Genomic DNA, 27857 nt, shown 5'->3' with positions numbered 1-27857 from the left:
CTGCAAAACATAAATACTTTATACAATACATAAATAGTTCATAAATACTTTAAGGCAATGCTTAATGAGGTGAGTTTAGGCTATACACTGTCTGATCTTGGTCTTAATCATGACTTGGTCTTAGCCCCTCAAAGTTTTGGTCTTGTCTCAGTCCGAATAAACTCTGGTATTGGTCATGACTTGGTCTGGATTTAGTTGGTCTTGACTACAACACTGCCTGTGTGTTACCTCATTCAATTATTAGCAGTGTGATTGTTTTGGGGCCACACATGAAATCTTGTCTAGGGCCACCAAAAGCTTAGGGTTGGCTTTGTGTGTATAGGCTAAGACAATAACACTGATTCCTATTAACTTGGACCCAATTCAGCAGTAATAATATCATTATAATATCACTGTTAGAATGACAATAAAACATTAAATGAGTAAGTTATGCACATTTTAAAGTCATGGTGTAATAAAGATCTGATGAGGTGGGCTGGCACTACTCATGTCAGACGTGTTAAAAGACGGATGTGAGAGATGATCACAAACGACACACAGAAATCAGGAAGCAAGCGCGCACATGGTCTCTATGATAATCCCTCACCAGCACGGGTAAAGATCTCATCAAGTCTCCGGGTCCTCCTCCTCTCTGCTCGGATAGAGCGCTCACCTGTGCCCGGATAGAGTGCATGCAAGCTCCGCAGATCATGCGGGGATCACCGGTGTCGCTCCTCCTGCTGCGGCTACTGCTGACAGGGGTTTGCATTGACGCATACAAGCCTGTCATCATCGTGCATGGTATCTTTGATGGACCAAAGCAGTTCAAGACGCTGTCTATGTACATAGACAAGGTAGGACGTGTTAATATTACACGCAAAAGTCTTGAATACAACAGGTTACTTCAGGAAAAGTACAAAAATATTCGCCTTTATATGTATTTAAAGTGGCAAAAGTGAAAGTACTCCATGTGCAATGACCAAGAATAATGTGTGTGTATTGTGTGATCTTATAATTAGTTATGTATTATATGTTAGTATCACTTTAATGTGCAGCTAAAGTTCTTTATCTAACACGTTTATACACATGCAAGTACAAGAAAGAGGCCACAGTTTACACAAAGTGGAAGCAGTTATTTATAACTACTTTATCTCCCTGTCTGTGTCTGGGTCCATCTTAAACTTTTTTCTTGTAATGGCCTTCCTGTTAGCAGAAGAATTTGCAGAATTTGAATGATCTTCCTCCAGCACTTTAAAACGCTGGTTCTCAAACAACACTGTAAAATTTTACCACAGTAAATAGGGTATATATGTTTTCTTAATATTACGGTTTTCCGTACAACTGACATGAAATATTACAGTTTTTTACCGTACAATAACAGTCTCTGATAATTTATTTTGTATAAATTCCTATAAAAAGTCCTTAAATAAATGTCAGATAAATAAAGGTTTTGAAATATGAATGTGATGTGACATCTGAGTGCAGACTAGAAAGATGATAAGCACAGTCCATTTACCACCAATTTCTACATCCTCTCTTGTCTTGTAATGTGATTATTTCCTAGCCGACGCCTGATTGAGTTGCCTGATAACACTGTCATGTCATTTATTTCAAGACAGGGACAGTCATCACGGCAGTTGATTTAATCAGTACTGTTGTGATTTTAAATTGTATGTTTGATGTTCAATTCCCTTTCCCACTTAAGTAGCTTAGAAGGTAAAAGGAGTCGTAAACAAATCAGCGGTTCAATCCCAACCTCCTCCAGTCTGCACGTCTTTGGGCAAAATACTGAACCCCAAATAGCTCCCAAAGCAGTTGGCACCTTGCATGGTAGCCAATAGGAATAAGTGAATGTGATACATGGTGTAAGACATCACATTGAGTGTTCTAGACTATAAAGGCAATGTATAAGTACAGACCAGTGCGTATGCAGACCAGATTTCTGGTATATCGTTTCTTATAATTTGCCCCATACAATGTTAGGTTTGATTTCAATTTACAGTAATCTATCATAAAACTTAATGATTTATTAAGTTAGATAATCTGAAGCTGCGAAGTAACTAGTTAGTAATGTTATCAAATAAAAGTAGTGGAGTAAAAGTTTCATTGTGATAAATTTAAACTGTGCAAGTGTCAGACTTCCCATTTCACCATCACCACTTTCCAGTGAAGTGAAAATCAGCAGTTTCAAGGTGTTGATTTCTGTTCCTGTGTCATTTTCTAATCATCAAGATCACTTCTCTACAGTCCACATCTGGTTGAGTTGTCTGATATGATCATGGCAGTTGATTTGATCAATACTCATGTGATCCTGTTAATCTGTTCCTGCTCTGCTGGTACTCACTTCCTTTATTTAAATTTTGATTCCCAGGTGCATCCAGGCACCCAGGTGGCTTTAATTGACTTGTATGACAACCTGGCCAGTCTGAAGCCACTGTGGAAGCAAGTCCAAGGCTTCAGGAAAGCGATCTACCCCATTACGCAAAAGGCTCCTGATGGCGTCCATCTTCTGTGCTTTTCACAAGGTCCTTTCTCTCATTCACACAAACACAGCATGTATGTGCAGCCATGTACCAAAACACATTAAAAAGTGAACACTAAGAGCTGATTTTCCCACCAGGCAAAGTGGAAAACTGCACCGAAGTGACACCAAAAGGCCCTAGGTTCACAGATCTTTGTGAATTTGCCCCACTAAAGTACAATATGAACAGGATCCTGCATTATTATGTCATATTGTGGTGCTCTCTTGTAGATGGACCTCCTAAAACCCCCTAAATATTTTAGTTTCACATGGTGTGTATTTCTAAATAAAGATGCAAACCAACACCCAGAAAACCTGCTATAAAAAAGCTGCTATTTATAGAGTCGTGTGTACACAGTACTTGATGGAAAACAAACATGTTAATCTAGGAACAGGTGATAGATATCTCTGATATGACAGGAGGGCAGCACAGTGGTTCAGTGGTCAGCACGGTTGCTTCACAGCAGGTATGGTTTTCCTCCCACAGTCCAAAAACATTCAGGGGAACTCCACTGGTTTTTCCCATCAGTCTGTTTCCAGGTGTTTGGGAGTTGGTTATAGCCTCCAGAGGGAGTTGTGCAAAGTGATAAATTGCCCCTAGGAATGTTGCTCGAGTCAATAAAATGGAGTTAGAAAGACTGATCTGTGAGTTTATCAGACCCTGTGGCAAGTCTTCTGCCACCGTGGGTACTTCAGCACTGGAAACACACCAGACCAGGAACCGTTTCAAAACTTTATTTATTCTGTACATACGACACCACGTTCTGCTGCCCGGCTCTGTGGTGGCTGCCATCTGTGTGTGCCGTTGCTGATGCATCACGCCCCCTCCGCGGACCCCTTTAGCCTGCTCCTCGTCTCTGATTGAGGCTCACAAGTTACATTAGCTGCCACTAGCATAACACACCGCATTGTGGATAATGTAGGCACTGGGCAGCCTCTGTGGCTGTGAAATTAAGCCAGTGCAGAAGTGTCAAAAAAGTAGCAGTTCCTCAAACGTCCACTTGAGGCTGGCTACAGATGAGTCGATCTCCATAAGTCCCCATGTTAAAATGTCCAACTTCACAGCAGAAATAAACATGTTTACAGCCTGGTACCTGGACCAAACAGTTTTGGTCTCTATAGCTAATTTCCCCGTTTATAACAACTGTACTGAGGGTGAATTTTTATAGAACTCACCTTTTTTAAATTATATTAGGGCTTAAAGTTATGAAGAATTAACAGCGTGACCGCTTTGATTGACAGGTAGTTGCAGCCACAGGTAGCTTATTTGAGCAATCAGGCATCATTCAGCCCTAAACAACTTTCCATGTTCGTCCCTGACAGTCACTTCATACATAAAATGCAAAGATGTGGTGAATGAGAAAAGAGGCGTCAGTCAGTCTGTCAGACACCGAGATAAACTCTCACTGTATAATAATATTAGAGTACAAGGACGACAGGAGATGACACAGAGCGAAGAGGGACAGAGTGTCTGATCCTGAAGGCCAGTTTGACAAAATAACTACATGAATATGTTGGAATATATATATATATATATATATATATATATATCTATTATATATGTATAGATTTATTTGTCATTTCACAAGGACTCCCCTGCTCAATATACAAACACACACACACACACACACACACTTTCCCGCCTTTAACTTCCACTTCCACATTTCTTGCATACAGAGATCTGTAGTTTGTGTCTCATATGTGCTCTTTAGCACTGAGACTTACAGCTGTGGTCTAATTTTCATCTTTCAGAGTCAAAATAGTTTGATAGCGATGCAGCATGCACAGCACCATGACCCTGAAACCAAAGCAGCTGGCATCAAAATCATCCATCCATTCATTTTCTAGAACCGCTTCTCAACATTAGGCTCGCAGGGCGCTGGAGCCTATCTCAGCTTGCATTGGGCAAGAGGCGGGGCACACCCTGGACAAGTCGTCAGTTCATCACAGGGCACATAGAGACAAACAACCATTAACCTGCATGTCTTTGGACTGTGGGAGGAACATGCAAACTCACATCAAAACAATCAAGAATTTATAAGCTCTTCCTAAAAATAGTTTTATCAGGTACTTACAAGTTCACAGTTTTGTTAGCACTTACCGTAACTTTCCTAATTTAGCAGAACCCTCTCGTCTTCTCTTATTGGAAGCCTATTTATTAATCCTTCCTCATTTGAAGTTTAACACATTAGTCATTAATCCAATAAAACAAACACACAGAGTTCAATTAGAAATCAAATCACTGTCCAATTCTCATCCAATCCTTCAGTTTAAGACCAAATACCTCCCAAACTGATGATATTTCCAGCAGCGGCTGTGCTTGTGCTTCTTACAAATTAGCAAATATGTGCACACTAAACTAAGATATTCTACTATCAACTATAATATTGTAAATGCAGGAATATTATTGAATTTTATGATGTTGGTTGACTTTATACAGGATTGCAAACATATTTGGTGCCATGCTGCAGATCTAACCTCAAATAAGAGGAAGTCTCAATACCACTTCCTCATGGCCAATAGGCTAATAGTGCACATTGTTTTTTTAGACTGTTATTTAATAGAAGAACTGAAGAGTGACATGAAACTGGGGCGATACAGAAAGGGTGGGATGGCGTGGCATGCAGTAGGGACTGGGCCTTCGTACATGGGACGCACACTTTACCATTTGAGCTACCAAGGCACCCCATCTGGCTTTTTTCTTAAGCACACAGTATGGACCTACCACTTCAACTTCAAAGAACACTTTTCATGTAGAGTTTGGGCTCGATGTCACATCTTTGACTTAACCTTCCTACCAATCGTGGACAATTGCTCAGACTCCAGAGGGTTAATGCAGTTAAGATGGGCCAGATTAGATTAATGATGCCCAGAAATAATGTGACCCAAAGGGCCCCTGAAGTTGAGTATTTAAGTTTGAGAGTCGAATCATCATCATGCATCAGTTTTTATCCGAGCTCTTGTTTATCAGACGGGAACATTGGCTCATAATTTAGCTGCCAAAGCGTCAGAAGATGAATTTAGGAAATCCACAAGAAAAAAAAATGTAAAATCCAAACAAACTAATTCAGCTAAGAACTCTTTCCCTCTCTTCTCTTTCTAGGTTGGCTTTCTAGTTTAACAAAATCTGGTTTATCCTGCAGAATCCACTGTATTTGTACAATGTCACTGTTTGTAGATGTAGCGACTTGCATGCAGGAAAACCCTGGTTGTTCTCCTGATTTAAGGCCATGATGTCTGGCAGGCCGTACTTAATTATTTACTCGTACACTGTACTGTACATGTTTTAAAATTGTGAATTTGGCTGCGAGAACTTTGATGATCCTGACGACCCTCGCCTCACTTATAAAATCAGTTCACCGCTACCAAATGTCACTCCAAACTAAATAGAAACGTTAGATTAAAGTCTTCACGTTCTGACTCTTTTGTAGGTGGTTTGATTTGCCGAGCACTTCTCTCCACAACTCCAGACCTCAACGTGGACACCTTCATCTCGCTGTCATCACCACTGGCCGGACAATATGGAGGTCAGGAATCTTTGTTTTAAGCCCGTCTAGATAACCCATTGTCCTCCATCCTCCAGAGAATAATGATGTTTTCTCCATTTTTCCCCATCTTGCTCCACAGACACAGACTACCTGAAGCGGGTGTTTCCTGAAAACATGAAGAAGAAAGTGTATCATATTTGCTACAACAAACTGGGACAGAAAATTTCTATTTGTGACTACTGGAACGGTGAGAATGATTGAGGACGTCTTGAACTTTAATTGAGAAAAAAAAAAGGTTTGAATAGATCTTATAAAAACATGTTTTCTGCACAGACCCTCACCAACAGACCCGATACCTGCAGAGCAACAACTTTCTGCCGGTGCTTAATGGCGTCAAACCGCACACCAACATCAAAGGTAATGAGATGAATTATTGTCATACTCAGTATGTGGATGAGCAGCAAAAATGTGCTTTGTAAAAGAAAAAAAAAATTTATTCCTTCATTTCACGTCCTCAGCATGGAGGCAAAACTTCCTGCGCATCAAGAAGCTCGTGCTGATTGGAGGACCGGATGACGACGTCATCACACCATGGCAGTCCAGGTTTGACTGTCATCACAGTTTTATTTTTATGTCTATCTGATAAATATATTGTTTACAAGCATCATGACAGAAAAGGGAACTACAGCGATTCTTTCTTCTTAACGGAAAAAACAAACCTTTAAATCACAGACTGTATCAAACATGGATGTAGTACCCGTGACGTCACTCTCAGGTTTCTGAACAGCTGGGTCCCGTTTACAGATGGCTTTTATGAGCACCCAGGCGTCATCCGGCCTGCCTTAAGTCCACACATGATGCACGTCTTTGCAAATATTTAGATTAATCAGGAGGCAGGGGAGGCAGGACTGCCACGATGCCGGCTACCAGAGCCACCACACAATGGCTCTTCAGAAACCTGTAAGGTTGCATACTATGTCCACGTTTTATATTGTCTATGATCCTGACTCCACCACGCTCTTAATTATGCATAACTTTAAGCCTTAATATAAAAAAATCCTAGTACATTTCTGCTGTGAACTGCAGTTTTGGACACTTCTCTATCAGCTTCATTTCATAGCCATAGCTGCTTGCTTTAAATATATGAATGCTTCCCCAGCCTATACACTAACACAAGTTTTCATTTACAGAGACCTATTACTTTAATATATATAAATATTGTATTTGCTTTTGCTTAATGTATTAATAATTCATGTTAACTTGTTTTTAAGAAGAATACTGACTCTAAATATTAATATCCTGAAATGTAACTGGAAAAACCTTCAGTAGAGTAGTGCGTTGCCTGCAGGCAGGCCAGGTCACACTCCAACATCAATATCTCTCCTCTCCTTTGGATTTGGGCTTGACAGTCTGAATTTTATCTAAACTTAAACCTAAAAACTGAACGGGACTGTTTAGAGTCAGTAAAGTTACTGACAGAGCTTTCAAAATGTGTGCTGAGTGTGAGTCAGAATAGCAGCAGAGGTTTTTGAGGCGTCTTCACCTCGACTGACTGTTTCCCTTTTTACTTAACAGCCACTTTGGATTCTATGACAGCAACGAAAACATTGTAGAAATGAAGAACCAGGAGGTAAGTTACAAACAACCCTGCACCTATGGTAAATTATCTCACTTCTTTGAGCACCCTGTGTGAAATGATGGATTTTGTAACAATCCATCTTCTCTCCTCCTGACAGTTTTACAGGAACGACACATTTGGCCTGAAGACGCTGGACGCTCGTGGGGACGTGTCGGCGTGCGTTCAGCCTGGAGTGAAGCACGTTATGTGGCACTCCAACTTCACAGTGTTCACAAACTGCATCGAGAAGTGGCTCACGTAAAAAAAAAAATTATAATATATTTTCATTTTGTACCTAAATTATTTCACTAAGCAACAGATAAATGACTGAATGTGAATGTAAAATGTGATTTTCAATGATTGTGTTCTGACTTTATACTTGAAAACAGCTTTCAATGTAGCAAATATGTTTGTTGTATGTTTTTACTTTCTTCTGATAAAAAACACTGTCATACACAACCAAGAAATTATGGTCTTGCACTTTTTTATTAGTCTTTATTTTTAAATTTCCTCAAAAAAAAAAACATCCTCAAATGTTCTTTAATATTACAGGTAACTGTCTGAAGGGACACAGCGATGCATAATGACAATACAATAACTCTTTTGCTGCCCTCTAGTGCAAGTTTATGGCACTCTGGAGTTTTGTTGGGGTGAACTTTGCTCTTCTGACACAAATTATGGAAAGTTTCAACCAGCAGAGGGCAGCTTAGTGATGTGTGATTGTTTCTATATTTTGCCATATGTAAGACACAATAACAGTCATGGCATAATGTGTATCCAAGGTCTACAAAAACATAATAAGTAGAAAAAGTAGCAAAACATTTATACATTTATACAGCTTTTTAAGGGAATTACAGTATTTTATGTTAGAGGCTGTTAGAGGTGTAGGTGTAACAACTCTTGAATCTATTGATTCAGCTTTTTGTGTTGTTGTAATTATTAAACACAATAACACAGAATTGAAAAATATATAAGTCCAGCCTTAAAATTGACTATAGAAGTCTCATTAAACACATTTTTAAATCATATAAAGTCATTTTTAGTGATCGTCTGTGTTTTATTGTATTTGATAAATATGTTAGACGTTGTTAACATTTTCAAATTGATCTAAATTTCATTGTTGGGATGTTTGTTCTGATAATCTGTGAAGACAACGTTCACTCAGCCCTTCAGCATGTTGTTGTCCTTTACACGTGATTAGATTAAAGCAGCACAGCGTGTGTGATCAATCAATACAATTGATTTTGTTTAATGAACTGATTCAGAGGGGCCGAGTTGTGAACTATGATATATAGGATACAAAGTCATAATTATGGCAACCTCTCTCAAAACGGTGACTTTGTTTCTTACTTTATCTCTGTGGCAAATGATGCCATAAGTATGAGATACTTTATCAAGAGAAGGTTAAGACATTATGTCATTATTTTTTATTACAAAACCAAAAACATCTCAGTGATATCTGAACATCCAGACATGAAACACATACTCACATCAACCAGTGTGACTTAACTTCCTCTGGATGTCATTATATATCATGTTTATTGTGAATAAAAGTCAATAGATCCAAAAGAAAAGACGCTTCAGAACTCACCTGAGAAATATCATAATTTTAATTTTTGTTCAGTATCAAAATGATCCAGTGACAGTTTTCTGTACATCCATGAGTGCACTGCAAACAGGATAATGGTGCCACTGTGCATAAGTGTGAACAAACATGGGCTAAGAACTGGATTCATAAGAGAATATCAAACTGGTAAATCACAGATTGTCAAAATCACTGCAACTTTCCAGGCACAAATAAACCCAGTTTCTTATAATTATGAAATAATAAGTCATAATCATGAGATATTAGCTGTTTGACTTCTTCATATCATTATATATGATGTTCAATGTGAATAAAGGTCCATAGATCCACTTAAATAAATCATGGAGAAAAGACGCTTCAGAACTCGCCTGAGAATCATCAAATTTTAAAGTCTTCTTCAGTCTCAAAATTATCCCGTGATATTTATCTGCACATCCATTGATATACTACAAACAGGACCCGCTAATAGTGAATTCGGCATATATTTAACGGTGTTCATATTTCTTATAATTATGAAAATAAGCCATTTTTATGATAATTTCAGTAGCAGAATTCAGATTCACCAGAGTTTATTACGTGTGTGTGGTGAGGAGTGCCGACATCTCCTTTTTTTTTAGAACAAACAGCCAATGTTTGAACACCTCCTCCTCGCGCTGCTCCAAACAGGTAGGACCGATGACGTCAGCAAGGTGACACCCACCACCACCACCACCACCACCTCTCTTCCGCTGCTCCGGTGTGTGTGTGTGGTGACTCCAGCAGCTCAGTTCCCGGTGGAGATTTACCTAAAAGACAGAACTTGTCACCTATCACTTACTTACTCATTTGACACGAGACGACATGAGGATTTCTTCCTCCTCTCGTGACGGCGGATTTTAAAACTTTTGCATGACTTTCAGCGCGTGAAGCCGGCGAGGACTCAAACGTAAGACTCCCCCCAGAAATACTTTCTAAGAATGATCATTGTTTTATTTATGGAGACTGAGGCTGAGACAAACACTGACGCTCCACTTTCACGGGCTGACGTGACTTTCACAGTGAATCCGCGGCACCTCGGCTGCTTAAAATAAACCCACAGTTCAACTATTTTCCACTGGATGATGAAGAGTTTCCCTTTGTGGACATGTCTGTATGCTGTTTAGTGTTTCCCGGAAAAGGATTTCAGCTTTAAACTGTTGCATTAAAACATCTAAAAGTCATGCGTAAAGACGGTAAATCATGTATTTGGTTCAAACTCACAGTTTCCGTGTGCAGAAAACACACTTTCGCGTTAAAACCGTGCGTAAAAATCCTCTTATCTTGTCTTGAATGCGTTAAAATGATTCATTGATGTCTCATATTTCATTTAAAACCATTTGGAAATGGCGAAAGGGTTCATGGAGAGACTTTAAAAAAGTTTCATTCATGGACTGAATTCACTGTCAGCGTGGCTCAAGGTCGACGACGTGTACCGCCCTGTGGGAAGCTAGTGTAAACACACAGCAGATGTAAGCTGCAATAAAGCAGGCCAAAAAAACATCCATGCATGGGAGAGATAAAAGAAAATCACAAATCAAAGCACCAGGGAGACACTTAATATGTCAAACTGGTTAGATAAGATGGCTCAAAACTTCCTCTGACCTGGTTTTAATGTGAAAAATGAAGCCTGGCATTAACTCCGGCTGCTTTCTCATGCTTCTTTGCTGTAATTAAGACTGACAGTGCAGTTAAAGATCGGTTAGAGCTCTAAGCCACTCCTGTAAATGCATTTTTCTGTTTTGATCCACAGGTTTTCCATCATCTACGGGACATCAATTCGTCCACGATGTCCTCCAGAGGTAAAAATGACCTGTGCCGAGTGTGTGGCGGAGCCCTGCAGGGAAACCAGAGGCGGTGGTTGTTTGGTGGTCAAAATAAGAAGAATGGTCAGCCTCACACCCCGACAGAGTCCCTCAGAGGAGGAAGTCTGTCCAGGTCCTCGCAGAGCAGCCCCTGGGGTGAGTCTGGAGCATAAAATGAATCACATACTGTGTCCTTGTTGAGGAAACGCCTGAATCAAACTTTGTTTTTACTCCTCACAGGCAGCACATTGTCTCTTGGTTCGTCAGCGTCTCTCTCCAAATCCCAGTTATCCCTGAGCTCCCCGTCCAAAGGAATGGATCTGCTCTCGGTGTTGACCCACATACTGGGGCAGTCTGTGCTGCGGGGCGACGGGCAGGGGGAGTTTGTGTGCGGCAAATGCATGTGCGTCCTCGAGCGGGTCTTCAAGTTCGACTCGGTGATAGCCAGGGTGAGGGTGCTGTCGTCCGAGAGGCTGCAGAAGCTGACGCAGGAAAGGGACAAGATCAGACAGTGGGTGCGCCAAAACTACTACCAGAGACACCCGCAGGAGTTCCAGAGCCTGGGCAGCACCAGCGAGGAGGATGGAGAGGCGGAGAAGGAAGGCTACAGGGAGATGCTCAGAGAGAATATGGCTCTCTCAGAGTACGAGTGCTGGTCTGAGAAGTGGGATACATGTCCGTATTTTATAAGAACGGGTAAAAGATGTAGGAAGGGGAAAGGATGTGAAGGCTGTGACTCCTTACGAGTGTCCGACTCGGACTACGAGTCTGTTTGTGGGGTTCCTCGCCGCTTACCTTTGCGACCTTTCTCCCCGTTGCCATTGTCACGGGACAAATCTCAGAGCATGCCCCTCCACTGGCAGAGGATACCATCCATCAACTCCACCCCGTCTTCACTGGCGGGGTCAACACTCTCCTTACAAACGTCTTCCCGCACCGAGTCCATTCAGTCTCTGGACTCTCTTGACGCCAACGACCCGTTTGACTCACCGAGTGAGTTTCAGTCTGCCAACTTTTTGCTGAAGGAGCTGAGGAGTATCGAAGGGAAGCCGATCAGCTCGCCATCGGGGAGTAGGATCCCAGTTCTGGGGAGGAAGGACGGCAGGTACTTGGGGAAAGCTGGAGACATGCCGTCCAACTCGGTGAACAGGGTGCTGAGCTTTGGGGATGTGGAGAACGGAGGGGATGTAGTGGATGGAGAGGACGGCGATGTGCTGACAGAGCTGAGGGACGAGTTCATGCCTCTTCATCAAGAGGTGAGCGACTGTTCCAATATACTGTATGTATATAAGAGAGCTGATCTGACCAGATGCTCTGTGTGCCAGCAGCTTTAAATATTGACACAATGTGCTGCAATAGGTGATCCGGGTGCAACTGAGGCCAGTCCAGCAGTCCAACAAGATTACAACTACACGTTTCACTTTGCTGAATAACACTACAAACATGTTTTACTATGAAATCAATTGTCATTTTTAGAGCGCAACCGGTCGGGTTCACAACGCTGTCAGACACATGCGAGGCCAGCTGGACCAAGCCGTGTCCCGCATCAGGACCCTGGAGGCCGAGCTGAAACACGGGAGGAGCAAACCAGCTGAAGAAGTCAACGGATCAGAAGACTGGGCGCCTGTAAGTACTCGTACTCAAGACTGGTTTAGGTCAGCTTAGCATAAAGACTGGAAACAGCCTGGCTGTGTCCAAAGGTAACACAACCTGCTTAAGAGCTCAATGATTAAAGGTCAGGTTCACAATTTTTCATCTCTTTCTTAAAACATTAGTCAGGAGCACGTTGAAACAGGTTTTGCCTGCTGTAATGAATCAACCTGTTAACAGATGAGAGCGATTTCAGTGTCAGTGGCGAGGGACAAAATGCACAGTCCACAATCTTTAACACAAACACTGTTCAAGGAAACTTTAGTATTAAAAAGACCAAAGCTTTGGATGCTGAAAGATAAACTTCAGGATGCGTTTCAGAGTCAGGACTGTGGAGTTTGTGCTCCATCACTTAGGGTAGTGGTACTCAAGCTGGTAGGTGTACTCCTGGTGGACTTAAAACCACATTATAGCATCGAAATACTATGACTTTTTGAATGGAAATAAACTATGAGATCTGTTAGTGATTGCATAATCTTTTTAGGTATCAGTACCTGCTATGTAGACACGTTCATGCACGTATTTACTGCGTAAACATCCATGACTAGCTATGAGCTCAAAAGTGATGTGAAAGATAGTAAGTTTGTAGGAGTACCCTTTTTACACCAAAGTATCTCTGCTTCTGCGTGAACTGTAAAGTTGGCCTACGCCGCTGCTGTGTGTGAACAAGAGGAATGATTACAGCATTATTTATTGAAAAGATATGAGACTACTTTTTAAAGACACATGCCTCTCGCAAAGCGAGGTCACTCAACTCTTCTCTGTGGTTGTCCCCAAATGGTGGAATGACCTACCAACGACTACAAGAACAGCTTTCTACCTTTAAAAAACTTGTAAAAACCTTTCTCTTTCAAGACTGCTTCCCTGCCTAACAAAACTAACAAAACTAACAACTACTCTGTGCTCCTTTACACCTTTGTCAGCTTATGTCCTCCTCTGTAAGTCGCTTTGGATAAAAGCGTCTGCTAAATGCAATGTAATGTAAAGGCCTCGGTCTCAGACAAAGAGGACTCTGAACACAAACGTTGGGCATGTCACTGTGCATTCACTGATTTATCAGCCAAGTCTTCTGGAATAAAATAACAAAGAGTTCATCTGCAAAACGGTGTCCAAAAGAACAAACAGTGGTTTGAAAATGCTTCAAGGCGATGCTTAGGTGTTGACTTAGGTGTAGATCTTGGTGTTGACTTCTCAAAGTCTTGGTCTCAATACACTCTGGTCTTGGCCCATGACTTGGTCTCTGTGATGTGAACTTGGTCTCTCGGTTCACATCAAACTGCGGCTGTTTGAAAAGGTTAATAACATTAAAATAAATAAGTGGAGGTTGAATTGAGATGCTCATGACGTTGTTATGTAATAGCTGTTTTTACTAGCTGTCATAAGATTTTTTTAAACACATGAAAAACAGGTTTGTTACGCCGTGCACCATTACACCGCAGATCATCTGTCACATGTCCAAACAGCTCCATAAACCGCACTTTGAATGTTGACTGAGCACAAATATACTGTTGTCAAAGGAATGGAGGGTGGGTGTACTGTGTGTTTTTTCTTTTTTTTCTGTGCCGGTAAAAGGGTGTGTCCACATTTCTTCATTTACAGGTGCAGATAAAGACACACTAACACACACACACACACACACATAGCCTCTCTCTGGAATCTTCCCCGACCGGTGGAGTTTGCCCCGGGCTCATCTGAAGATAGAAGATATCATTAAAAGGCTTCCCAGCTGCTTTATAGAGCCTGTGTCCACATGACCGGTGCTTTGTCTGTCAGTACACTTCTATGAAGTACACTGTGTACATATTGGTGTAGTGCGCTAATTTCAGCAAGTTTAAGTATCGAAGTTTGTAAATTGAGACACAGCATACCTCCTTTGACTTGCTGGTGGTGCTACAAGAAAAGTCAGGAGATCACCAAAGTGATTTGGATTCATCCTCTGGGGACCATGATTGGCTGTTAAACCAAAATTCTCAATGAAATGAGTTGTTGAGATATTTCTAGTCTGCACCAAAGTGTTGTATTGACTGACACTGCTATGATGCCAGCAGAGTAAGTGTAAGTTTGGAAGTATGCAGTCAGAGCGAGGGGCGCCGCGTTCGCATGACGATTTGAATATTAGTAAGATTTATTGTGAAACGCGTGGAAGTCGCAACATGTTTAAACGTTAGAGGCGTTCAGGACGTGCACAAACAAATCACTCAATCATCAGATCAGTAACTCATTCACAGTGTGTTACTTCTTTGTAAAAACGTATTCGAAGGCCACAGAAATAATCACAATCTGATAACTGGGTAACTAATAGGCGAGCGACTAACCTCATGTGCAGCGCTGATGTAGGCTGTTTTTTTTATCTGAACAGTTTGAACAAACAACAGACTGAACTGAGCTTCAGGTGATGGTGATGCGTTTACTTACTGATGTAGCATAGACGTGAAATGTTGTCAACAGTTCTTCAACACACGGTGATCACCTGGAACACCAGCCAATCAGATAAACTGAACAGCAGCATGTATTATATATTAATCGTCAAATAAAAGTGTATTTTTAAAAAAAAACTAGTTTTGTACCAATAGGAAATATTAAAATGATCACGTCAATGCCAAATAAAAAAAGTAGCACAGAGCGTTCACCTAGAAGATGTTGATTAAGGCTGCAGCTAAAGATTATTTTAATTATTAATAAATCTAATCTAATCCACATGAATCATTTTGTCTATAAAGTGTGCTACAAGCCAACAGTGCACCAATAAAACCCTGCAGCATTTATTACAAACATGCCGAGTACACTCCTCTGATGCCCAGCGGGTTTTGTAGTTAATTACGGATTAACATTGATTATCTGGATTGTTATGGATTATCTGGCAAACTATTTGACTTGAGGAATTTTAGCACACAGTGGATGTTGGCAAACTGTTGTTAGTTTATATAACAGATATTTATGGCCTAGAAAATACAGGAAAGTGCCTGTTATGGTATTTTCAGGAATGTTGTGTTGACTTTCCAACATCTCAAAGGTATTCAGGTTAAAATGATGAATGATGGCTGACACGATTAATTGATTATCTAAATATTGTATTTATTTTGTCCTTTGTTTTCCTCCAGCTCGTCCAGGAGGAGGTCGGCGTTTCCCTGCTGCAGAGCCTCGGTCACTCCCTCCACAGCCGGGAGCGTCTGATCCAGGTGGGTGAGGTGATGAGGGTAGACAGGACTCAGTCATGCACGCGGCAGTCGGATCTTCTACCTCTGCGACTGGCTCGGCATCAAATCTCACAGGAATGTTGTTTGTCTTTGAAGTCACTGTACGCCCTTAAAGTGGCAGTGCCAGAACTGCATTCGCCTCTGTGTGCTCAGCACATTGTACCAGTGACACTGAAGTATGTTTTCACAAGCTTTGATCGTGACTGCCCTTATTTTTAGCTGCTGGTCACGGTTATTGATTTACAGCAGGAATGGACTGTTGTACTTATGATAGCTGAACGGCTAAAGCAAATAGGACTGTCGTCTGAGAAAGATGTCGGAAAAGGGTGCTTGAATGAATTAAAGCACATTAACACGGTTCCCATACATCCTGGAAAGCCTGGAAAACAGTTGACTGCTTTTCCAGTCATGGAAAATGAGAAAATATGTTTCCATCCTGGAAAATCCTGTGAGATTGAACCTCAAAGTTGTCTGTCAGAGCTCCACAGAGCCTTGTTTTAGATTTCCACTCGATATTACTACTAAAGTTTAATCTTGATTTGTCAGGCAAACGTTTAGGCTACTATTTGTGTTATTGGTGTTCAGCAGCAACGGTAAACAATATTAAGACAGAGCATTGACACAAGGCAAAACATCTCAAGGTTATGCTTATATATGTCCTGGAAAAGTCCTGGAAAATGATCTCTAGAAAAGAGCTGAAACCTTGATCAAAGATTATCAAAAAGTGAATGTGCGGCGGTGTTTAGCTCAGTTGGTAGAGCAGCTGAATGTGTAACAAACCTGTGCTGGTTGTGGTTTTATTCTGTGACAAACTAATAGCTCATTATATTTGATAAATGCTGATTCTCATTTTCATGAGCTTGGCCTCTCCAGTATATCGCAGGGTTATCATGCCTGAAATGTCTTCATAAACTTTGACTCTGACACAAATCTGCACTTCTTTAAACCTTAAAATCTTAAGTAAAGACGTCAAATCAGATAAACTGGAGTTAAAATGTGACAGTGATGTTAGACGGCTGTGTTTCTAACCGGTGTTTACTTTCCTTCCAGGAGTGCATGAGTCTGATCAGAAGACTGTGCGTGGAGGAAGGTGCAGGCACTGAGCTGATCAACAAGCTGACTGAGAATCTGAAGGAAATCCTCTCTGACAACAAGGTTAGAAGCTGACACTCCCGATCACTGACATTAACGCTGGGTCACTGAAGCGTAGCAGTTTTCAGCATGAGCAGGCAGACTTTTAGCTGATAGTTATCAGACTTGATCCTCCTGTCCCGGAAGCCTTTTGTATGAGCCGTGCAGACCTTGTGATGCGTTTGTTTTTTCACCTCAGACCTGCAGGAAGTTTTACCAGTCTAGTCATGTCAGAGATTTCATTATACAACATAGCTGAAGGTTTTTTTGTGTGTTAACACCATCATTTCTTTCATCAAATCACACAAAGATCAAGATACAAAGCCCCTTTTTTTTAAATCAGTGTAGTCTTGGAGACAGTTTGGCCCATAGAGATGAAGTATCAGCTGATTTAAGTGCCTCAGAAAGAAAGAGATGAGCAGGGATGAGAGTCTCTAACCGACCTCAGTTAGGTCACACGGTATGTTTGATGAATGAATCCTTTTAGACAGACTGCTGCCAACTTCTTTAATGCACCTGAAAGTACAACGCAAGGCTGCAACTAATGATTGTTTTGTTGATTGAGTGTGAAAAATTTGGGGTCTGGTCGTGGTGGCAACAGATTTAGCAAAGCATTCCAGACGTTCCTCTCTCCAGAAACACATTCCAGCTCCTCCTGGGGGAACCCAAAGCGTTCCCCGGCCAGATGAGCTCTATAGTCTCTCCAGCGACTTCTAGATCTGCCCTGGTGCCCAGGAGACACCTCAGCTGTTCTTTTTTGACCCAAAGGAGCAGCGGTTCCTCACCCTATCTCTAAGCAGAGCTCAGCCAAGCTGTGGAGGAAACTTGGCTGCTTTTATCTGCAATTTGTTTGGTCACTATAGGTGAGGGTTGGAACATGGATAGACCGGAAAATCGAGAGCTTTGCCTTCAAGCTCAGCTCCCTCTTCCACACGGTCGGGCACCAATCATCCATCCAATTTCCCATCACTCGTGAACAAACACCCGAGACACTCGAACTCCTTCAAGTTGTATTTAAATCTAAATTGGATATTTCAAATGTTTTTTTTTATCGTCTGTAGGCTGCCTTGGAGGCTTTGAGGTCCGAAATGTCAGAGAAAGAGAAGGGCATGGAGAAAGAGATCGAGGCGTTGAGGAAGGCTGGAAGAGAACGAGATAGAGACCTCGACACACTCAACATCGTGCTGCAGTGTAACCAGGATGTTATCAACGTGAGAACACGCATGCATCAGACGTTGCATGCATTGTAGTTCAAAACACACACACACCCACATTCTTACTACATTGTGTGTACAGGATTTAATTGTTCTCCCATGCACTGTTGACTTTACTTAAAGATTTATTTAGATTGACATACATGTTACAGGACCTGCGAGTGGCTCTGGGCGAGAAGGAGCGACTGCTGAAGGAGGTGGAGAAAGAGAGGGAGGTGTGGAGACAGAGGGACCGGGCCCTTGATACTGTCCTGCAGGAGAAGGAGACTCTGATCCACTGCCTGAAAGAGGAGCTGGGGAACTGTCAGAAAGATGAGAAGGTAATAACAGAGGGAAAATGTCAAAAATAGGTGAATCATGAGCATGCTGATGTGGATTTCTGGTGTTTTTATAACATAATGTTAATGTACAATGTGCTCTAGTTCTGTATTTTTAATATATGAGTCTGTAAGACGAGTTTTCTAATAGTTGCAGCATGACTGAGGTATGAAATGTCCTTCACTCTTTGTATTATTGAGCACAGAGACTGCAGTCCTTCTGGCCTTAGATCAGTTTTGTCTGTAAACACAGACTCCAGTGACCATGGGGAAACTTTTACTCACAACATGTCATTTTCCTCCTCCCTGACTCTGATTGGTCAGGAGTCGGGCGGCAGAGGGAGTCAGAGGGCAGCCTTGTTGGAGGACAGAGTGGGAAACAGCACCATCTTGTGCACAGAGGTCACCAAACTTACCACAGCCCTGCAGGAGTACCAGGACCTGGTGCAGGTGAGGATTTGAAAGTTTTAAAGAGAACTGTAGGAAGTAGTGATCAATAAACTGTGCAGAAAATCAAATCGCCAACATGACACAAGGTGATGTGAGGCGTATTTAGCAGGACGGGGCCTTTCTAACGATTCCTTTTGCCTTTTTCCCCACACCAGAAACAGCAGGAGAGTCACAGTCAGACGGTGTCCTCCCTGACGGATCAACTCCAAGGCATTCGGCAGGAGCTGAAGGAGAAGCAGAAGGAGAAGAAGGAGGCCGATCGATCCTGGCAGAACAGCAGAGAGGACAGAGAGAGACAGGAGAGGAAAGTGAGGGACAGCCTGGAGAAGAGAGACAAACTCATAGAGGTAAAGAAATCTGCTGTTTAGTGTCTCATGGTTGACCGTCAGGGTGTGTTTGGTGTGTGTTCACCTCTCCTCCTATCTGAGCCCTCGAAGAAAGAATAGATAAAAAACTTCATACCACAAATAATTATCTTAAATTACATAAAATAATACATACAAACAAAATACATTTAGATAAAATTAATAAAAGAAATGATACGTAGAGCTGCAACAATTCGTCAATTTATCAATGAGTTGCAACTACTGTGATAGTTTCAGTAATTTTTCAAGCAAAAGTACCAAATAAATAATCGTTCAAGCATCTGAAATATGAAGATATTCAGCATTTATATAATGCTGTATCACTGCAAACTGAATATCTTTGTGTTTTGGATTGTTGGTCGGACAAAACAAGACAACAACTTGGCATTTTTCATTGTTTACTGATTGAAATATTGCTTCATGTCTCACTCTTTTTGTGAATAAACCTTATTTATCTGAAGGCCAAACACCTCCAGGTCCACTGTGTCAGATCTGATCTGTCTGAGCTTTTTGTGTTTGCAACCACTGTAGTTTCTTCTTCACACTAGGAAGTAGAGAAGGGTAAAATCTGTCACGGGTCCAAGAAACTCTCAGTCGAAATGCTGTCATGTTAGTTTGGTTTAATCTATCTTAAGCGATCCTTAAAGTGGATGAATAATACACTGACTTTTAGATGATTCATCAAGTTAGTGTTGATGTTATTGTTCTGCACAATGTGACATTTCTTGCTTCCACATACCACAAACTAACCGGCCCTGTGCTCCTACTCTTTATTGCTAATCTTGAACCTTAAACAAACATTAGAGTCAAGGCTTTTTATAGACTCACAGTCGTACCAAGAGAAATATGGTGTAGAAACCACTGACAGTACAAAGTATGGACAGTGTATACAGTGTAACTTCCCCCTTTTTTAGGGTGTGTGATGGTCTGAGCTTCATTTTGAATAATTACTGACTCAGATATTTGATTTTTCTTCACTGTAGCAAATCCTGTTGGATGCCGAGGAGCGGGACCAACTGTTCAGAGAGCTGCAGCAGAACCTGCAGAACAAACGTGAACCTCTGACCGCCGTCAAACACACACTGTGATAAAGGACAGAAGAACTGCACGGAGACGAGATTACTTTTGCACTTTCTGCACCACCTTTTCAACGTAATTTATCGTGGTGTATATTAAGTCTATTTATATTTATCTCTCTTTTCCATAATTACTACTAAACTCAGTGGAGTGAATCAGTCATTTCAGACTTCAGGAGTCAGACACAGGCTGATTGTTTTCAGGTCCAACTTCTTCTGACTGGATGTTTAATACTTGATTTAAAAATCACATGATTGCTGTATTTAGTTTTTTTTTTTCGAATGTAATGGGTCTAATTGTTAGGAGGTGATTTCATTTCATAGAGTGAGTTTGTTTGCTGATACAAACGTGTCTGAATGGTATTGTGAGTGGATCTAACGTGTGAAATTTGGGTATGATTGGGTGAGATTTAAATCTGTCTGTCTCCTTTCCATGAAACACTTCACAGTGTGTATTTGTGTTTTTTTGTCTTTTTACTTTGTCCGTACAGAGCTGCATTTTTTTTGTTTTTGTTTACAGTGCTGTCTTAGCACTTGTGGAGGGAATACTTAGGACCAAAATAATATTTTTAACTGCCTTAATCTTCTTGTTTTTATTGCTCTCTCTTTTTTAAAACTTTATTTTAGAACAATTCTCAATTATCTTCAGTGTTTACGTGTCTTGTATTGTTCGTCTGGGACGTATTCCTGGAGACGTTTTCTTTCTTTTAGTTCAAGAGAATTAAACACTCTGATTCAAATTATTTTATGTCTACAGACACTGTTATTTTATAAACCATCACTGATGTTTGGTGATTAAATATGATCTTCAAACTACTACAGGGTCTGTAAAATATGTTTTTATCTTCTTAGTTCGCATAGACACACAAGCCTCTCTCTGATAACAGTCATGTAGGTTTATGTTAATTATTTCAACTCAGTTTGTGAGATAATTCATGATTTGTCTGTCTTTGTGGCACGGGGATGGGTGTAAATACTACAATACCCATGAGCCTCTGCCACCGTTGCTATGGAAAAGAAGCCAGTCAGAGACGTTTCTCACCGAGATGCACCCTGGGAATCTGAGTTTAATGTTTATGTATACAGTGTTGTATATTTTTCACTTTTCAGTAAAGAAGCACATATTTCTTTTTTTTAAAACTTTTTATTTAATCATTTTAAATAACATTTCCTGACATAGTACTTCATGTAATAAATGACAGCCAGTATAAGTTACAAACAACGACAAAAAAATAGAATTAATACATTAAAAAAGGTACCAAAATAAATTAAATAAGTAATTATGAAGTAAAATAGATACATACAAATAGAAATAAGTACAAATTAAGATAACTAAATAAATATATCTATAGATGGTGGTTAGCAAGATCTTCTAAAGAGGAATTCAAAATGTTTTCTGAGTTAATATTTTGTATTGATAATTTATTCATGCCGATCCAATCTGTATTCATGAATCAATGACGGAATAAAGAATGAATGGGCCTGAAATCAAACCTGCTGTCAGAGCCCGTGTTGGGTGACAGTGCCCCCTGTTCTCTCTCTCTATGAACAACCAGCTCTGAGTTTCTAGTTACTTCAGGAACTGTTGCTATGGAGCTGAAAACTCAACACCTCACACAAAGTTTTCGCTCTGCATGTCTCAGCGGACACACGGCACTAAAGCAGAGGTGCGGTGCATGTGAAGCAATGCAGGTCCAGTCGGTTCCTCTCGGCTCTGTCACAATCGGACCGCAGTCTTGGCGTGATGGGACGGTTCGGTCCATCCGGCGTGCGGAGCGCCTGGTGCGGCAGACTCGAGCCGGGCGCTCCGGGACTTGCAGCCAGGCTCGGAGCTACAGCGCCGCCGCCGGTTTCACCCCGAGGCTTACAGACACAGAAACAGCGGAAACAACCGAAGATAAGACGGCGGGGGAGGAATCCGGAGAGAGTCGTGACTGCATCTGCGTGAAGATGTCGAGACCCCACACTTCAGGAGCAATGGTATGAGGAGGCTGACTTTAGGCTGCTGGGTCAACATGATAAAGTTAAATACTCAGGAGTAAACATCTGCAGATTACTCCTTATTACAAAGATTACACCAAAAACATCTGGACCTTCTGTATGAGTTTATATGTTTTCACATACAGAAACACAATAAAAGTTACAAATTAATTGTTGAACAACCTTCCTATAATTTAAATTAGGCTGTAAGATAATAACTTTTTTTGCTTTGAAGTATAAGAAATATTTATATCAGCTTATTAGGTAATAAAAGTAATTAAAGGACCAGTGTTTGGCATTAAGAGGGATCATGTTAGAGATGAACCCATCCTCCTGGTGTGAAGGAGACGCCACAGTGGCCATAAAACATGTGAAAAATGCTCCATCTGGAGCCAGTGTTGTTTGTCCATGGTGAAAGAGGACCCGCAGCATCTATAGATATAAAATGTTTATTCTAAGGTAACATGGCACTGATTCTTGTTGATTCTTATACATATTTATACATATTATGATAAATGTCTGCCATATTTTGTAAATAGAGCCCCCTAAATCTTACACATTGGACCTTCTAGGGGACAAAACATGAAAATGTTTTGTCTTTTCTTGGTTTTTGACTCCAGGGGCAATAAAAAAGTGACCAACCTTGCATTGCTTTTTAGTTTGGGAGTTTGGGGGTCCATATTTTCAACTGAGTCTGTGATAGACAGCTGTCACAAATAGTTTTAACATGATACTTAAGTGCAGTATTTTAGTAAATGTACTCAAACATTCCACCACTAACTCAGTCTAACGTTCTTCTGAAGTTCCCTAGTGGTTCCCAGAGGACATCTGTGGCCCCGTTCCCACCTACCAGCTTGCGTGAGCAGTGTGCGGGGGCCAGCATCGCCGTGGCTGGTGAGTACATGCGGAGGGTTCGGGAGGTGGAGGGCCAGCTGCGCAGGCAGGCCGGCAGGGTGAGCCAGGAGGGCATCAAGCTGGAGAGGGAGAGGGGTCACCTGGAGAAGATGCTGCGCAGCCTGAGGACGGATCTGACCGTGAACAGGAGGAGCTCAGAGGGGAGGACGAGGAGGCCGCCCACTGCTGAGACGGTAACATTAAACAGCTTGTTGCATTCAGCCCAGCAGGTTTACAGATTATTTTATTCCCAGCTTGCACTTGTCATGTTGCTCTTCCCTTCACTGTGCTTTGTCCTTTAGACAGTTATTTAACCATACGATCCATGAGGACAACACTGAATTATTTATCACTTGAGGGCTGTTGAAGTTACATTCAATGTTGCGTTGTGACCTCTGACCTCCATGTAGAGATGAAACACCAAACATTCTTCTAAACACTTATTTTTTGTTTATCTTGGGCTATTTTTCAGTTTATTGTCTGCATAGTGCCACAGGAAATCTTTTCACCTGCAGAAACATGCATGTAATGGCTCTCAAACTTCCATCAAACTTAGTTAAAATCACACTTATCTTATCCATACAAAGTATTTCAAATCATTTTTTAAAATCCTGCACAATAAGTCACATTTTTACAGCCATTACAGCTTCCTACAGCCCGTGATTTGGGTGTAAGTGATACTACAGACTACAGATGAATTAATTAACTTCTGCATTGTGAACTGGGTGGATATGAGATGTGTTCACTGACAGGTCTGCTCTGCTGCAGGAGAGGGACGGTGCTGATTACTTGTTGTTGTGTGAGAGAAGAGAGCTGGCCCAGCTGAAACAGGATCTGGAGGGAGCACTGAGAAACACTCTGACCCAGCTACAGGTGATTTACACTGCCACTGTTCTGTCTTCATTAGTGGACTCATTATCCTCTGAAGCCTCCTCCTCCTCCTCCCCTCTGTCTCTGTCTTTTTAGATTTATTGGCATGACCGATGGAAGAAAAACAACAATGCCAAAGCATTCATGCACCAATAACCTCCACCCTTCTCTCTTATCTGCGCTTTATATTTGTTGTTTTTTGGCATGGATGTTCATATAAAATAGGAGTCTAGGGGTTCAACAGTCTGCATCATCAGTCCAGGTTTCTTAAGAGCTGTGGCTCTGGCTGCCATCATGCTGGTAGTCCTCCCTCTTCTGGCTCCTGGCTAATCTTAAAATGAGCAAAGACGTGGATCATCGGTGGACTTGACACCTGGTTGCAAACCATCTGTAACTGCACCTACCTGTCAATCAAAGCGGCTACACTGTTAATTATGCATAACTTTAAGCCTTAATATAATTTGAACAGGGTTAGAAAACAATTCACCCTCAGTACAGTTGTCATGAACGGAGAAATTAGCTACAGAGACCAAAACTGTTTTTTGTACCAGGCTGTAAACATGTTTATTTCTGCTGTGAAGACATTTTAACTGCTGAAGTGGCCGTTCAAGGAACTGCAGGGGTTGGCACTTCTTGGCACGGAGGTTGCTGCTTGGTCTACAGTTTGTTTGAGCACCCAGGCGTCATTCAGCCCGCCGCAGGTCCACCAATGATCCACGACTTTGCCCATTTTTAGATTAGCTGGGAGGCAGCAGAAGTAGTACATATTCAGCTTCAACAGGAGCACTTCGGAAACCTACGGCTGACGTCACACATACGCTGTCCATTCTTTATACTGTCAGTGATCTACAGGCAGGTCCATGTTCATTTACAAGCCATCTTTATGAGAAAACCGTTCGATAAAAAGTCAAGACAAACAGTGAAAACTACTTCAAAGAAACCAGGAAACTTCTCTTAGAAGAACTTCTTCAGTTTGAAATATAGAGAAATGTGAAATAGATTAAGCATCATCAGAATCCTACAATCATCTCATCAGCATTTGTACTAGATCTGAATCAGTCTGTAAATATTTGACAGAAAATGTATCTATTGTGATGATTAATTACATTTTCTTTATATTTTTAAAAAGAAAAACACCACATCTTACATGACTAACACGATTAAATTAATTAACTAAAGTAAATTTAACCTGTTTTTGGACGAGACCTGTTTTTATTCTGACATTTTATTGACTAAACAATCAATGAATTGATCAAGATCAAAAAATAATCTGCAGATAAATAATATATAAATAATCAGTAGTTGCAGCCGCACTGTGTCCTCTTTAAGTCCCTGCTCTGTCTCTTCCAGGCCCTGGGTGAGAGCAGCAGGCAGCTGCTGGACTGTGCCGGTGAGCGGGCTTGTGTGCTGGAGCTGCTGCCTCACTCTGCTGGAGGACACCGCAGCTCTGCTCAGACCTTCAGCAAAGCAGACCCCGTCAGCCCGTTTACACCAGGTACACTCAGAGACACTCAGAGAGACTGTGTCCACACCATTCTTATTTTGCATCGCTGTGAATTCGTCTTCTTGCAGAGTGCAAACAGGTTTTAGAGTCGTCCGCTTTGACGGTCAACCAGTCGAAACAACTGAGGGAAGACGTCAGACAGATGTTGACCAGTGCCATCACCAGGCAGAAAGCTATTCATAACACGGTCAATGATGGCCTGGTGAAGAAAATGGCAGAGACAATCAGCCTGCAGGTAGACACTATTGAAACAAAACATATTTGTATGTGACACAGAAATACTAAAACATTTCATTCTGTCCTTTGTAGCAAAACCTGACTCTGATGTCTGGAGCCACGAGGCAGGCCATGTTTCGCAAGCAGAGGGAAATCAACTGTATTCGTCACAGCCACGGCCGAGCGCAGGTTAGTGTGTATGTGGAGCCGCATCAGTGAGTTCATCTGAGATTCAGTGACAGCGTGAAGGTGAAGTTTTCTCCACGTTATCCTGTGCGCAGGGTCCAGAGTACAGCGGTGACATACTGTCCAGAGAGAAACTCAACAGGCCTCTGGTGCAGGTTTATCAGAGACATCCAGGGACGCAGTTACCTGAAGCTGCTCAGCTCATACAGGTGAGCTTCCGAAATGTTAAGTCAGAACAACATTAACATTCATCTTGTGTCACCTGATCCAGGTACAGTGAGTAAAAAAAAGGTTGAATTACAGCTGCTCCACTGTGGTCACCAGTTAGTCAGTAACCGTGTGTGTCTGCCTTTTTGTAGTGTAGTGTACAAGTAGCAACCTCTGTGGCTGTGAAGTGAGTCTCAAAGACGGCCACTTCAGCCCTCATGTTAAAATATCCCGCTCTGCATCCAGGCTTCATTCAGCTTCAGGTCCACCCACGATTCACGTCTTTGCCAATAATTAGATTAGCCGAGAGGTGGAAGAGGCAGGACTGCCAAGATATTTTTAATGTCTATGGTGGTGTGCAGCGGGTTCAATTAGAGCTTTTGCTGCTGTGCCTGTTAAAACAGACCGTGGTGTGACTGAACCAACAAGCTGTAGGCCATAAAAACCAAAACACTGAGCTAAAAGAAGCTAAAACACTTCAAAGAGCTTAGGCGAACTGCAGAGTTTACGTTACATGATGTATTTGGAGTGATAATATAAGAAATTAATTAGTTCAGCTTTAATATTTACAACTAAAGCCCACTTTAGCTTTTCTCAACCTGACAACCTACGAATTGTTCTTAAAAACAGTTCTAATAAATTATTTATTAGGAATTTTTAAAGCTGTTTATTACAACCTATAAATAAAAGTATGCTTTCTGAGATAGACAGTTGAAAAAACAATGTTAAATAATGTTAAATATAGTTTTATTTAAGCTTGCACTTGCACCTCTGCAGACCACATGACGTATAAAACTAAAACAGATGTTTGTCTTTTGACTTTGCTTCAATGCATTATCAGGAGTGTTTGATTAAGAGAAGACGGGAAAAGAGCTTTAACCTTCCACAGTATCTTTAAACTTAGCTGGAGAAGTAGATCTAAGAAAAGTTTCCTCTCATATAAGATAACAGGAGAATCTCTCGTGTGTGACACAAAGACAAACAGTACCAGGATCTCTTCATATTCAAATATGCTGCCAGATGTTCACACCATATATTAAAGAAGCATTCAGTGGTTTAACACCCAGTATCTCAGACAAACCCAAACCAGGCAAACGTGTTTCCTGTCTGTCTCTCTCAGGGCAGTGCAGTGCTGAGGCGATGTCTGATGTCCTCTGAGCGGGAGCTGGCGAGGCTGCAGCACGCCTGTCTGCAGCTGCTGGACGACCAGCACGGCAAGAGAGCGGCAGCTCAGGTGGACGCAGCCGTCGTCCGCATGAGGCGTCAGCAGGTCGACAAGCGAGCCATGCCTTCTTTCCTCCAGCAGGAGGCGTGCAGAAGCCAACTCCCCCTGTCTTGTGTTCAGTAGAGCTGCAACAAAGCCTGCAAGTAGAAAGAGAGATGATGGTGTTTTAGTGTGTTGGTTCAAGGTTAGTAAAATTGGATAAAAGCTACATTATGTGGCCAGAAGTCTATGGACAGCCTTGTTACATACTCTTGTGTACTTTTGGTGGTTTGGGCGAGGCCCAGTTAAACCCTTTAGGTTCGGTTCAAGAGAATTTTAATGCTACAAAACATGAAGAGTGAGTGATTTTCTCTTTTTTCCCTTT

General features: G+C 41.5%; 3 protein-coding genes across 4 annotated transcripts in view; all 3 read left to right on the top strand.

The window, feature by feature from the left end:
• LOC104935034 (lysosomal thioesterase PPT2-A) overlaps positions 1-8069 on the top strand; it is a 30108-nt gene extending 22039 nt beyond the window's left edge. The window contains exons 1-8 of one of the 2 annotated variants that reach the window (XM_010750818.3): positions 516-833; positions 2351-2504; positions 5932-6027; positions 6128-6235; positions 6322-6405; positions 6507-6591; positions 7564-7618; positions 7725-8069. In XM_010750818.3, the coding sequence (XP_010749120.2) occupies positions 672-833; positions 2351-2504; positions 5932-6027; positions 6128-6235; positions 6322-6405; positions 6507-6591; positions 7564-7618; positions 7725-7868 (888 nt within the window). In that variant the 5' untranslated portion in view covers positions 516-671 and the 3' untranslated portion in view covers positions 7869-8069. Of the gene's footprint in view, positions 1-515; positions 834-2350; positions 2505-5931; positions 6028-6127; positions 6236-6321; positions 6406-6506; positions 6592-7563; positions 7619-7724 lie in introns of those variants that run through there. The other variant, XM_027286147.1, reaches the window with a different exon arrangement.
• A 1741-nt stretch (positions 8070-9810) lies between these two features.
• si:ch73-95l15.5 (uncharacterized) lies at positions 9811-21227 on the top strand. Its single transcript, XM_027287406.1, has 11 exons — positions 9811-9857; positions 10960-11167; positions 11252-12267; positions 12488-12637; positions 15763-15840; positions 16909-17013; positions 18051-18200; positions 18356-18523; positions 18845-18970; positions 19126-19317; positions 20319-21227. Exons 2-11 carry the CDS (start codon positions 10996-10998, stop codon positions 20421-20423), a joined length of 2262 nt encoding a protein of 753 aa, XP_027143207.1. The 5' UTR covers positions 9811-9857; positions 10960-10995; the 3' UTR covers positions 20424-21227.
• Positions 21228-22011: 784 nt separating this feature from the next.
• tektl1 (tektin like 1) lies at positions 22012-27813 on the top strand. The gene is made up of 8 exons (XM_019275197.2): positions 22012-22391; positions 23195-23479; positions 24054-24158; positions 25506-25650; positions 25728-25894; positions 25969-26064; positions 26157-26270; positions 27389-27813. Exons 1-8 carry the CDS (start codon positions 22098-22100, stop codon positions 27614-27616), a joined length of 1434 nt encoding a protein of 477 aa, XP_019130742.2. The 5' UTR covers positions 22012-22097; the 3' UTR covers positions 27617-27813.
• Positions 27814-27857: the final 44 nt, after the last annotated feature.

This window comes from Larimichthys crocea, chromosome XIII (assembly GCF_000972845.2).
Source record: "Larimichthys crocea isolate SSNF chromosome XIII, L_crocea_2.0, whole genome shotgun sequence".
Lineage (NCBI taxonomy): Eukaryota > Metazoa > Chordata > Actinopteri > Sciaenidae > Larimichthys > Larimichthys crocea.
Note: the sequence above shows the minus strand (reverse complement) of the source record. Positions and strands in the feature narration are given on the sequence as shown.

Bases quoted from the DNA above. Each gene is read 5' to 3' on its own strand.
- si:ch73-95l15.5 (XM_027287406.1), top strand. From the start codon at position 10,996: ATGTCCTCCAGAGGTAAAAATGACCTGTGCCGAGTGTGTGGCGGAGCC. The intron at 17,014-18,050 runs GTTAGAAGCTGA...TATCGTCTGTAG, and splicing joins AAATCCTCTCTGACAACAAG to GCTGCCTTGGAGGCTTTGAG. The intron at 18,201-18,355 runs GTGAGAACACGC...TACATGTTACAG, and splicing joins GTAACCAGGATGTTATCAAC to GACCTGCGAGTGGCTCTGGG.
- tektl1 (XM_019275197.2), top strand. From the start codon at position 22,098: ATGCAGGTCCAGTCGGTTCCTCTCGGCTCTGTCACAATCGGACCGCAG. The intron at 23,480-24,053 runs GTAACATTAAAC...GCTCTGCTGCAG, and splicing joins GGCCGCCCACTGCTGAGACG to GAGAGGGACGGTGCTGATTA. The intron at 25,895-25,968 runs GTAGACACTATT...TGTCCTTTGTAG, and splicing joins CAGAGACAATCAGCCTGCAG to CAAAACCTGACTCTGATGTC.